This window comes from Varroa jacobsoni, unplaced genomic scaffold, assembly GCF_002532875.2.
Source record: "Varroa jacobsoni isolate VJ856 unplaced genomic scaffold, vjacob_1.0 contig01784, whole genome shotgun sequence".
Classification (NCBI taxonomy): domain Eukaryota; kingdom Metazoa; phylum Arthropoda; class Arachnida; order Mesostigmata; family Varroidae; genus Varroa; species Varroa jacobsoni.
The window spans coordinates 2,506-15,535 of NW_019214692.1; the positions used below are offsets into that span (position 1 = coordinate 2,506).

At 35.9% G+C, this 13,030-nt stretch overlaps 1 protein-coding gene and 1 long non-coding RNA gene across 5 annotated transcripts; one reads left to right on the forward strand and one right to left on the reverse strand.

Annotated features, from left to right (window-relative positions):
• Positions 1–4,255: 4,255 nt before the first annotated feature.
• On the reverse strand, positions 4,256–9,208 carry LOC111272213 (uncharacterized). The gene is made up of 3 exons (XR_002687386.2): positions 9,104–9,208; positions 7,921–8,049; positions 4,256–7,397 (listed from the first exon to the last, which is right to left on the reverse strand). It is a non-coding gene; the product is annotated as an uncharacterized LOC111272213 (long non-coding RNA).
• Positions 9,209–10,128: 920 nt separating this feature from the next.
• On the forward strand, positions 10,129–13,030 carry Urm1 (Ubiquitin-related modifier 1). 4 transcript variants are annotated; one of them, XM_022853521.2, is made up of 5 exons: positions 10,134–10,416; positions 10,821–10,902; positions 11,465–11,513; positions 12,357–12,455; positions 12,882–13,030. In XM_022853521.2, the coding sequence occupies exons 1-4, from the start codon at positions 10,314–10,316 to the stop codon at positions 12,405–12,407; spliced, it is 285 nt and encodes a 94-aa protein (XP_022709256.1). In that variant the 5' UTR covers positions 10,134–10,313; the 3' UTR covers positions 12,408–12,455; positions 12,882–13,030. The 4 variants fall into 4 exon arrangements, with proteins under 4 accessions (XP_086829325.1, XP_086829326.1, XP_022709256.1 ...); XM_086973199.1 differs by lacking the exon at positions 10,821–10,902 and having other exon boundaries at positions 10,129–10,416; XM_022853520.2 differs by lacking the exon at positions 12,357–12,455 and having other exon boundaries at positions 10,142–10,416.

A 13,030-nucleotide genomic window follows, 5' to 3' on the forward strand; every position in this document is an offset into this window, starting at 1 on the left:
AACGCACGAAAACTGCACGTACGAAGTCATTTCGTTTATATTATTATTATTGACAACTGCTAACGGACTACAGTTGGAGAAGTAGTCTGTTACGACCCGTAAGCTATTCTAATTATAAAAAGTGATATATGACATCACCAATTAATACATTAGTTAGACATTTACTAATATTGAAATGCAAATGAATCAATAGCTAAAGGAGTCAACAGTAGTAAGGGCAAATACTACGCGTATGGATAATGATAGCTTGCAATAGGTAGAAAACAGTCCACATAGAAATGGGGACGTTTCAGGTCGATTGGAGCGCCTGCAATGGTTGCCACCCGATCCTTGTGTTGTAGAAGTATCATTCGTTGTTACTGTTGTTATTGTTGTTGTATAATGAATAGTGCAGAGGAGATGATGCAAAGAAACAGATAAATAAATATGTAAGCGAATTGCTCCACAGATGTAATTGCGGTAATAGTAACAAGCTATAATTATTTATCTCGTTGTTATTGTTGTCTCGATGTGTTTTTCCAACTACTTGTAGATCAGGCTTGGGCTGTATCGAATCGGAATGTCGCGATAGTTTTGGTATGCTGAACACTATGTATAACAGCTATTGTGGTTTCAGAGGAATAATTTTACAATTGAAAATAATTCTTACTAGCATTTACAGCGCGCTCATGTCAGAGACTCGAACCGCAATGTTAGTACAGACCAAAAAAAAATGAGTCGTACAAAACACCTATAACGAATGGATCAACTCAATAACAAATGTTACCGTCATCCAGTAAGAGTATGTTGTGCGCCGTGTTGTCTTGGCCATTCGATCACAACGGACATGCTACGTAACCTTTCCAGTTAGTTTACATGAACAGTACGTGCGCACGCGATAACGCCAGACTATCTTTTCAGTTTAGCCTGACTTAAAATGTTCAAAGTCAACTACCATCAATAAGAGTATCAATAAGAGAAACGCGTGCTCACATTTTGTGGTCGTCATTTGGTTACCTTTATGTGGCAATTCTGAACCGTTCGTAAAGTTCGTAGATACTTTGTTTTCGATTTATTTAAGGTAATCGCCAAATTTGCACGAATTATTGCTGGGTCAAGTCGTCAATGTTCCATTTATAGTTAAGTGTCAGTAGAATGGTGGTTTTACCTTAAGTGTTTTTTCCCTGGTTCTAGCAGGCCGATTGAATGCAAATTTTATGCCTTCCAACCAAATGTTTAAAATATTAGGTCCTGCACCGTTGTTAAGCCCTCCTTCGGATAAATGGCTTCTTCGAGCGCAAGACGAAGTGTCTACGTCCAGTCTGTTATCAATTTAACAGGCAAACACTCTTCTTACTATATTGTCACGGAAATACGTTTAGGTAATTATCTATAGCCATGCTACTACGAAACACAAAGGAGCACCTATTTGTAAGTTAAAATTAATGCTTCTATTAAGTAAGCGACAAGAATGATACTAAAAGTGTCACCCATTAAACTACACCATATTACTAAATACGTATACGTACATGAAAGATTAGTAAGATCAGCACAAATAGGCGCCTAGGATGCACGAACAGCTAAATATGTATGGCTTCAGTCTTTTAATAGGTTTATTACTGTTTATTTCAAAGTGAAGAAGGATTTGTCCTTCAGTGTCTGGATTAGTTAAAATATTAATAACTACATTTACTCTGACACGATGATAATACAGTCTTCTAAATTACTTAGCTCCTTGTTTAACAAACAATGGAAAATCAGCGTAGCAACTGGTGACCATCGTCACTAAGTGAATTCGGAAGCTACTTTGAAACATTGGAAAAGTCGTTGAAGAAAAGAATCAGAACTTTTTCAACATTTGTATTTTCTCAGATAGAGCTTTATGGCTAGTTTAACACCCGAGTCCTTAGTTACGATTTACGCATTAAATGTGCTGTGCTAAGGTAGCAACATTGAGTGTGATGCTTTATTTGCACGAGTCTATTGCGGCAACGACTCGATGTCTTCCGACGTGACATTTATACTCATTTCTTTGTTTAATCATACTATATATTATTGGCGGGGCTTGAACCAACGATTCGTGTCTTTTTAAATCAAGGGTTTAAAAGCAGACCACCGCACCGATACATGTACTGAATAATTTTTACCTGCTTTTAATGAACGGCACGTCTTTCATAGTTTGATGGTAACCATGAAGCCTATATTTAGCTACGTGTCTGGGTGCCAGTGACACGTTCCGATTTTTACATCGGGTGCTTCCCTTGAGTATTGCTTCAAACTTACAGACACTGGTGCATCTATTAAATGCTTATGAGGCTCGCACTAATAGCATAACAGTTGGCAGTGACCGTGGCTAGATGAGCCAAAAAGCCCATCTGAAAGGTTAAGATCTACAAGGACTCTTGTTGGGATCTGTTGATGAAATTGGCTTAGGCAAGTGCTGGTGCAGCTGCCAGTAGAAGCCGGGACCAGTTTCACGCTCTAGCTGCAAAGAACTGCATCTGCGAACGGAAGATGCCTGCTCGCAGGTTTTCAGGTGTGTCAGTGCTGTCTTACCAGTGCCCTAGCAAACTGAAAATAAAAAAATCGAATAAAAATGTGCAGTGTTGAAAAAGGTTGTCTTTGATCTCGATAGGACAAAATTCTGATGTATACTATTCGTTTGCACAAATCTATTGATTTACATGTATGACGGAATGAAGACTTGATCCGATGAAACACCAAGTCAGTGCTTAAGTGTGCGCAAAAACAATCTCTTAAAATACGTTGGAGATGTTTATTGAAGCAACACCAAATAGCCTTCTCTCGCATATCATCTATAACTCTAAACCCCTAAACTGATCTTACAAATCATTATTTTGAATTCCAAGTTATGCGTCGAATATGTGCGGACAGTTTTATGAACGTGGTACACCTGCCTTTTTTCCTGATTAATGTTTATTATCTAATATTTCTCTGTGCTAAGCATTCCCTCGGTGTAAATAAAGGTGTTCATCAGTTAAATTTAACCGATTAGTATGTAGTTATAGCATGCAGCTTGTCATGTCGACGTTGTAAATGGACGGCTACGTTGTCGGTACGATTTTGAGGAAACAGAATTTTTCATCTATGTTTTCAGTCATTAACAAGCTCAAGCCTTACTATAGGCTTGCTATAATACCGTTTGATTACAGTAAAAGCTAATTATTTTGGATATCATAAATGCATAGGCTAACTAGCTTAACATAATTAAGCGCGTATGAAGAATTAACATTAGTTATAATTTCGTATACCGTAGACATGAGAGAACATCTAAAACAATATCGATTAACATGAAAAATCGACAATGGCTCTTTCAATTTCGCTCATATTCTGTTATCGCGCAAAAAAATAATGGTGCTGAAAGCCAAAGACTCTGGATTATTTAAAACCGCATATAAACAAGTTTTAAACTGAAACAAAAAGATCATAGGGCTCAGGAATTCGTTAACTTTATGAAAAATGTCTTATGTAAACACGTCTAACTTTACGCCTATAAGTAGCTAATGGGCTTAACAAGAAGTAGTCCATAGTCGACTGAACGTAGCGCCACGTCGGATAGGCTTAAGTGAAAAATTTAACGATATAATTACGAGAGAATAATAATATTTTATTTTAGATTTGTAGATCCGAAAAATGTTGCCTTGGTCTGACAATACAAGACCCAGAATCGATTGGATCGATTTTTTATTTACTGAATCTCATTGTGATTTTACCGCTCGAATTTGTAAGTGTAATGTTAGCAATTTTACCTGCACAAAAGGGTGTTTAAAACAAAGAAGTTGCTTATGTACGTTGTTAAAATAAGTCAGGCGAACATGTGCTCTACCGAAGGATTATCTTACCAGCCCAGAGATTCCATTTACAATGCTTCAAGATTGTACTATGTCTTATAGGCATTAATATGCTTAGAGAAAGTTCAGTTTTAAAAATAGTGTGGCACATTAAGCTCCATAGGTTACCATGTAGCTATGTTAATTACTAAAGCGAACTAATGTTTATGGTGGCAAGCGAGTAGCCGTCAGGATCAGTCCTTGCCGCCGAACGTAACGCCTGAACTCAATAAACGTTTCCATTAAAAATTTTAATTAAAAGGGAAGTTTACCAACTTTAGCAGTCCTGCTAGTCAGTTGATCTACAAACAGACCACATTTTCAAAAGCTTAATTTGCGAAATCGGCTTTTAGTATGTCTACGATTTAGTAAAGTTTCTTGAGCAATAAGTACTTATCTATATATACAAAAGAAAAAAAAGCGTATAAAACGTGCAAATTAATTTTATATGGTGAGTCGATACACGACGACTCAATAGAGATCATTTCTAAATTTGAAACACTTTTGTTTTTACATTACATAGTTCGGGTGTGGTTCTTTGTGTGTGTCGGCGTGAATGTGTCAGTACCAACCTTTATTGTACTGCCATATTGGCTACAAATAGTCGGTTATAATCAAAAGGTCAAGTTAAAATATGACACTCTTTAATGTTGACAATAACCTTTTGGCTACTCGGATTTAATAACCGATTAAACCGCATCGGTTATGAGTTGATTGTCGACTTCGCTGACGATTTCAATGATTCTCTAGAAAGTCTCAATATTTGAATCACTGCCACATCAAACCACACATAATTAAATCTATTAGTGAGAAAATGGTTAAAAATGAACTGGAAGAAAATTTGATTTTGATCGCGATACTTTCCAGTTCACTACTTCTGGCTTTACATTCTCCACAGAATCGCTCCTAGAAGTAGGCGGTCATAAACATTTCCCATTCATGCATTCTAGCTGACACTAGAGAACATTCTGGATTAAACAAAACACAAATGGAGTAATTAAACTTTAGCGTGATTTGCCTCATTGCGTTAGATTTGGCTTTATCTGGTTCGGTTCGTGCCGATGAACGTAGTACTGCTTGGCTTTATGTGTGGCCTGAAGTGCTCCTTATATCCAGGATGCTTTTATCTCACTCCGAAACTGTAAAAAAAATTGTATTTATCGAACACTTTTTAAAATAATGCACATTGAAACCTGAAAAAAAAAATTTGTTTCACTATTTTTCATATAATTTGATCGTTTGTCTATGATTCGCCATCCGCGGGTGGAAAAGTTAGTACATGAAATTGAACGTGGCTTGAAATTCACTCCATTCCACTAATAAATCGTTCAATAAATCGTTGACGAGATGTATCGATGTAGCGGAATACAGCATATACAACAGATGGCTTCTTTTGCTTTGTTAAATGGAGTTACTAAGGGTTTGCACAATTGTTGTCTTAGAAGTCCAGCATATTTGTCTTGCGCTATTACTAACTAATCTATGGATATCGCAGAGAACACTGGTCTATTTCAATGAGAGACTTGGCCGTCCACCTGAATATCGGTGAAGTATATAAATACATCTTTTTTAATGAGTGCTGTTCAGTATTTTATATTCAGTATTTTAATATAAGTGGCACAGAGAATCTTTATTTAGGGCGAAAAAAATTTAGAACTCCTTCCATAACCTTGCAATATACTTTATAAATAGCGTCCTCTAAAGGCGTCCTTTTGTATTAAACGATGTTTGTCCATACGAGTTCCAGTATGTATATGTCTGACTTAAAAGGAAACACAACATTTCGTTTTGTTTCTCCGACGTCAAACAGCAGGGAACTGTATCGACGGTAGACAGAACTGTGATCGAAACGTTCGATAAAGAACTGCACGTAAACTGAAACATGGAATTAGAGACCATTTTATGCGGACCCGTTGGAACTTTTCATCTTATTCAATAGGTTCATAAATTATTTAACCTATACACAAGCGTTATCCTCCATCATTTTACCTATCGGCTGTGTCTTTATAGGCAGTTCTACCTCCTGTGGCTACAGGTTAATTCATCGTAGTCCAGCGGCTCTTCAAAATTACACCCGTTGACTGATAGACTGGCGCTCTTTCAAAGTTCAGTCAAATATAGTCGTACACATATGTGAGGTGAAGGGTTATTTCGTATATGTGAAATCTTTATTTCGATTCGAACTAAACACTTTAGTGGGTAGAGCTACATACAACGTAAAATAGATCATTGCAAAATAGGTGACTATCACTACGGCAATGAACAATGAGCTGTGTATCCACAGGTTAATTTATTTACCAATTACCACATATGGGTGTCACTGCTAGTCTCATACAATTTAATAATCTGCTTTTGAAACGGAAATTAAGGTGGTTATGAAATACATGAAGGCTTTTTTTTGTTTAGCCCTATGATGCCTCGAACTTGGTTGAAGCTACGAAGACCAGTGAATCAAATATAATATGCGAATTATGCGAAAAAATAAAGTTCAATGAAATCACTGGAAATTATGCTGACCGTGTCTTTCTTCTGCTATTGATAAGATCTGTGTTATATATATATATACACATATACAGGTATATGGGGCACTGGATGTCATGATAATTAACAATTTTTTGTTGAATGGAACTCGTTGATCATAGGTTGCAAAAAAATGTTTAGTTATCAATAACCTATTTCTTGAATAAACGCCTTACTAACCTTCAAGTACGATTTACGATACCATTATATTTTGTATATACGTGACTGATAATTGATAAAGTTTATTTCACTAGTAAAAGAGTCAACAGCCACCAGCGCTGCCTACGGGGATACAGATGAGGATACCGTGATTTTATCACCTGACGGGGGACATACGAGAGTTGCGACTTGCTTGTCCGCAAGCTTTTAAGTTAGCCCGAAGACTATTATGCATGAGAATATATATTTGTTATATATGTCATTCACAAATAGGACTCGATCATACTCATTATTCAGGACAAGCAAACGTAAGCGTCACAGGGTTTGTGGAGGAGAATCACGACTTACATAAAAGCAATTTTCCTGATAGAAATAATCGCAAAAGTTTGTTTGCAAATTTGTTCATGCTTATTGCTTTATAAATCTCAATCATTTACTATGTGATACCAAAACACGTGTAGTATCTACAGAACGTAGAATGGTAGCATGATCTTGCCTAGTGCATAATATTTTCCTTTATGCAGAACGGTTCAAAAGCCTTTAAATTATTTTGAAAAGTTTGGTAGAAACCCCTCCCCCTTTTCTCGAGAGACCTTTCTCGAGATTTAAGCCTATAGATAAAACTATAAATAAAACATTGGGTTATTCCAACGACACAGCGAATACATCAGCAAACCTAAGGTTAGTATTACGTATAAGTAACTACGTGCATACGGATCTATCGCTCTCAGATAAACGTCTACGTCGCAGAAAGTTTATATTTCCTCGCTAGAAATAGCGTCTGAAGTAATGCTGAACAACAGAACTGGACCCAGCAATGTGTGAAGCTCTACACGCGGCAAACGTAGGCCCCCATTCTTGTCTATCGTCGTAATTGATGATATTCGCCTTAAATTGTGAACACAGGTTCGCGATATAGATTAAATTTTCTATCACTGTCGTACAGCGATATATTAATATCCTTACTGAGACCTGATATTAGAAATAGTATAGAAGTGCCAGTTATATTTTCACAGAACACTAAAGATCGTCTGTTATAGATATTTCTATTCCTAAAGCCTTCGCAGTGCTCCTCTGTTTATTACCACGGGTTTATCATGACAGTAGTGAATTTAATATCAGAAATTAGTGAAAATTTTCTTTTTGGCAAAGCAGAATTTAGTATGATGTCTCATCTGGTTGAAATCTACTTTTGAATTTTTTTAATATTTGAGATATGCAACCTAGATTATTATTCTTCAGTTGACCTAGATTATTATTTCGACTAGATAACAACAAAAGGTAACTGCGTCACTTTTTTAACGTCAGTTTTCTCTTAAAGGTAAATAGCACACATGGTTAAGTTGAGGTCGTAGCAGCAACCTCATGGTCCGTTCAAGAAAAAGTAAGCCTCATTAAGAGGCCCGCTTACCTGCGGTCTGCTCATTACTCGTCCTAACATATTCGTGGCTTCAAACGTCGGTCGTGACATGCAATTTTCAAATTAAAGGTTCATTTATCATCAAATAGGTGATACCGCTTTGCACTCATCGTTACATTGCTGAAAAAAATGTCATTCAAAAGTACTGATCATGGGAAGTTCATGATAAGCCCAAGTTTAATTATCTGAGACGTATATCACCCTGTGTTCGGCGTTGTTTCATTCCTTTGATTTCAGATAATTGAAATGGGTTATAGCGGTAGGCAATGGAATACCTTGAGAGTAGCTAAGCTGTCGAGAAAGGATAACGCACAAGGTACGTATCATGATTAGGTTAGGTGCATTAAAACACATTACTATTCTAAACACTTAGGAGTGCGTTAGTCAGAAGGGCTAATTATAAAAGAAAATTTCTAGCTTACTATTGAAAATTGTTATTGTATCGAGTACCCTCTATCAGTAGAAATTTTCGTTAGCTATGAGACATTAAAACGACAACGCAAACTTTAGGCATTTTTGCTAGACGCAGTGTTTTTACAGAAGATGGGGAAGTCAACTTTTGTCTAATCATATTACCGATTTGTTTATGTATTTTTGTGCATGTTGATACCTGTGAGTAGTTATTTTTCTATACGTGATATAGGTCTGACAGTGTAAGAGATTAAGACAGGTTTTTGGCCTTTGGCGTATTTTTAAATGCTCAAAGTGCCTCGTAGCTATCGGGTCTTGAAGTCAGGAAAACCAAAAGGTGTACACTCGTAGCCACGCAACCTTTGAGTTCTTTTGTAGTTAGAGATAGTTAGCACATTGGAGTATTTTTCCATCCATAGAAAACATTTCTCCATTGAAGCCTTCTAACTGAGAAAATAGAAAACTGAAGACCTCAAATCGAGCATGAAGTAACACTAGGAGACAGGCGGTTTTTAGCCGCGCACCTAAATGTAGGTAGACCGTAAAGCAGAGTGACATCAATTATACAACTGAATTAGAGTAAACGTAAAGACTTGCTGATTTAGCATATAAATTACTTTACTCTTTTTTCTCTTAAGGAAATGTCTCAGGGCTTTTAATCAAACGCTCACAACAAGTTGTAGTACTCAAAATGCTCATATACAAGAAACAAGAAAGATCTCCTCCATTAGTAACAAAGGCTTCAGACTTCTATTGGACATACCTCTGCCACTGGTAGAAATACTTCGGCTATCGGCAAAGCCATTTTTGTTGACAAACTCCAATATGAAAGAGATTATTGAATGCAGCCTGTATCGGCTTTCATATGAATGAGTGCCAAAATACAACGAGTGGTTAAATGCACGCACTTCCACTTAAGCGGCTATGGTCATTCTACGACGCGATTAGCATATGTCTACGATGAACCACGCTTGTAATATTCATAATAATATTAAAAATAGTTATTATGAACGTTAATATCAATTGTTGCGTTTTTTGAAGTCTCGGTACGATGAAGACTTTGCTTATGATCATAATATTCGTTAACGACTGCAGAAGGGTTTCGCCCACTGATGTTTAGATATTTCTGAGCACTTTGTGTGTTATATTTGTGCGTATTTGGTGATATTAGTTTCCTTAGCTTGTTACATGCGTCAGATCCGAATATATATCTCATGCAGATAGTATCCAGTGCTTCGTTTGCGATGCATCGACTACGTTACGCACATATTTGACGTAGTTAGCATCGCATACGGCTGCTTAGCTGCCTGAAGACCAGATAACCAAAAAGGTTGCGTTCAAAAATAGCCCAGAGTCAAGAATAGTGATATAGTTAGGTCGCAATGATGAAGGAAAATTAACTTCGTAAAGAGAGTCGTCGAATTTAGACTAAGTTACTGAGAAATAGTATTTATGCTTAAAAATGCTATTTCAAAAAAGATTTAAATATTGAATATTTTTCTTTTGAATGACAGCAATTTTTTTCCTTCGATTTAGATGGTTTAAGCGCGTGCAGTGTTTGGTCCTTCACTTTTCCGGTCTTCAGCACGTGTACAGAAATTCGAATATTTTAAAATGATAGATGTTCGGTAGACGCCTCAAGTCTCTGATTAATGAGCAGCATTCCCGATTCAATAAATGAACTGGATAAAATATAAATTGACCTTTGATCAGATTGATAATTTACTCTGATGCATTTGTGTGCGATTAGCCTTTTTCGTTTCTTCCGTTCCATCATAATCCAGCCGCATCGTTCCACCTATGAGCGTTTATTTTATCATCAACCGTTCAAATTCCAGCCGATTCCTACGAAGTAACATGTTTACTCTAATTTGACAATAGTTAGTTAACGATTATACTAGTGAATGTGTTTGAAGTCTGTTGTCACATCTTATTAATAGATCTTATAGTCTGGAATAGGGTTAGGCATTTCCATGTGTGACATCACAGTAGAATTCGCCGGGGGCGCCGAACTTCTGTTCGATAATAAAAAAAAACACAATATAACTTTGCCGCCAGCTGACGAAGGATCCGTCTGTAAGTTATGAGTGCAAACTGTATCATTAATACAGTATCAGCAATATTCTTAACTGTTTCAAAATTGGGAAATATATTCTTATTGTTATTCTGTGGTTAACTGGATCTTAAGTTGTTCGTCAATATTCTTATGATATGTTTCATACAAAAACTTGACAAGTTTTCACAGTGCTAATTATATTCAACAAGCACCAAGTTAATGTGATCATTACCTCTCTTTGAGTACTGTTCGGAATACCTTCAAGTGCTGCGGTAATCAGTAGCAGAGAATCAATCTACGTAGACATAACAACGCATTTGTCAATAACTTTATGAAGAGCCAAAGTTTGTGTAGAAAGGCAAAAAAGTGTTGTATTAGAAATATGTTTGAACTACGTACTGTGTCTGTTTAATGTATTTACCAGGGACGGTAACGCGCTTAATTCACTGGTTGGCTAAGAATCTCCTCACCGGAAACCCAGATCTATTTATTCAGAAAGATTCAATGTGAGTGGTTTTTTGAAGTGGATTTAGTACAGCGAATTTATTCAGCGGGACGGCGTACACCGTGATACCGGTGCTGTAGAACTATATCGGGGTTTCCACATTTAATCATGTACGACGGGGCAGATGTAAATGTACAGTACGATTTTTTCAACAGAGTATTACTTTTATTAGTATTATTATTTTACGATCAAACCTGTTCGTAAAATAATTTTTAAAACAGTTGAATGAGTACCGTTAGTTAAAAAAAGTGTTTATTTAATATTGCTGAGGTTTTCTTCATTATACGACAGGCTTAGTTTTAACCTGCAGCGACATTAATTCCTGCATAAAATTCTAGGTAAATAAGCGACAAGTATATATGTATATCCTTGTTTACAGATGCTGTTGTAAACCATGTTTATGCTTTAAGACATAGAGGTGCTAAACTATAGTAACTTTTTTTTAATATAAGTATACGTATTTAATGAATCTTTTATTTAGAATTTTCTTGCGCTTCTTCCAATCAGTGCATCATACAACACGCCTATTTCCTAATTAAAACATTTTTTGTTTTGATGTTTAGTCGACCGGGAATCCTTGTATTGGTCAACGACACCGACTGGGAGCTTCTCGTAAGTCCTTTTCCACACACTTTTTTTGATTCCTTTTTCCTTATTGATTTTCTAAAAAGCGTATATTTTTTAAAAATTGTAGGACGCCCTCATTATTTTGGAAGTTCTTCGAATTAATTTTCTGTTGAAGCTTAAAGTGTTTTTTTTATTTTAATTCACACTGAATTTATAATAACCTTGTGCATTAGGCGACTTCCTAACCGTCCCAATCTCAGATGTCCATTCAAGAATAATTCTAAGGAGAATATACAAATGCATTCCTACAAACTAGAAAAATGTTTTGGACCTAATGTATGTGGTGACTTGCGCGATTCGCATGGCGTAATCAGACAATTTTCATCAGAGATACGTTTTAAACGTAGAGCAAACAAACAACAGGGAGTTATTCATTTCTGAAAGATTGCAATGTAGCAAGTATTCAAGTATCATCAAACATTTCTGTTTCTTTTGTTATTAACTTTACTCAAATACTCTACTCAATACTAAATAGCCAATCGAAATGGTTTTAAAATGCTCTGCAATTCTCAACTAACGCAGCCAAGCTAAATACTATTTGTTTATTATCACAAAAGGTGTTTTCCGAAGAGCCTCTAAAACATCGGAAATTGAATGTTTGTTATATTTTTTAAACTGATAAACAGAAAGTATGAGCCCAACCTCTTTTAATTTTCAAGTTGAAATCATTCTGTAACCAGTAATCTAATCCTTTTTTTTGACCAACTTAAGTTGTTATATATGTGTGATCTAAGTTGTTATTTATATATAAATGATCGTTGTGCATTTTAAAAATGCACTTTAGTTTTCTTAATTATTCCAATAGCGTTCGATTTTTTATTCTTTTAGCTTGTTTCATATTCCTATCATAACCGTAAGCTGGACATATGCTCATGTTAATAGCCCCTGTTCATTACATTTTGGTAAACTTGTTACTCGGCTTTTAAGGTACGTATGTTTCGCTTCTTTCTTTATGTTTATCTATATATTTTTGGTTTGAGAACAAGGAAGGGGCTGGGAGAGTCAGACACATTTATAATTGCTCTATTGTAGAGAAATTTATCAATAACTGGAAGAATCAATTTTGTTTAAAATGGCGGCAAGCAGCGATCCCAGTTTAGTATGCTTGCTCAGCCTCTTTTAAGTGGTCGTGCATTAAAAACGTTATCATATACTTGACAACAAAACAAAATAAGCAAAACAATTTTGCAGTTATATGCTGGCTTTTGAAACCAGACATAAGCCGTTGAAAATATGTAAATCCATACATTATACGAGGCAATGGTACTAACACAAACATACCCACTGGTGTTTTAATAAAACTCTATTAATATAACTTATAGTCATTGGTTGCATGATTTTTATGTCTTCCAGGGTAATGGAGACTACGCAATACAAAACAAGGACTCCGTCTTATTTATGTCAACGCTTCATGGCGGTTGATTTCAAACTAAATGATATTTTCCCTGTGAATTATAACATTGCTATACAATAAAACTCCTAATTATGTATTACTCTCTGTA

Excerpts from the sequence above, each read along its gene's own strand:
- Urm1 (XM_086973199.1), top strand. The coding sequence starts at position 10,314 with ATGTGTGACATCACAGTAGAATTCGCCGGGGGCGCCGAACTTCTGTTC. Across the intron at positions 10,417-11,464 it reads AGCTGACGAAGGATCCGTCT|TCGACCGGGAATCCTTGTAT; the intron begins GTAAGTTATGAG and ends TTTGATGTTTAG. Across the intron at positions 12,456-12,881 it reads CTTGTTACTCGGCTTTTAAG|GGTAATGGAGACTACGCAAT; the intron begins GTACGTATGTTT and ends TATGTCTTCCAG.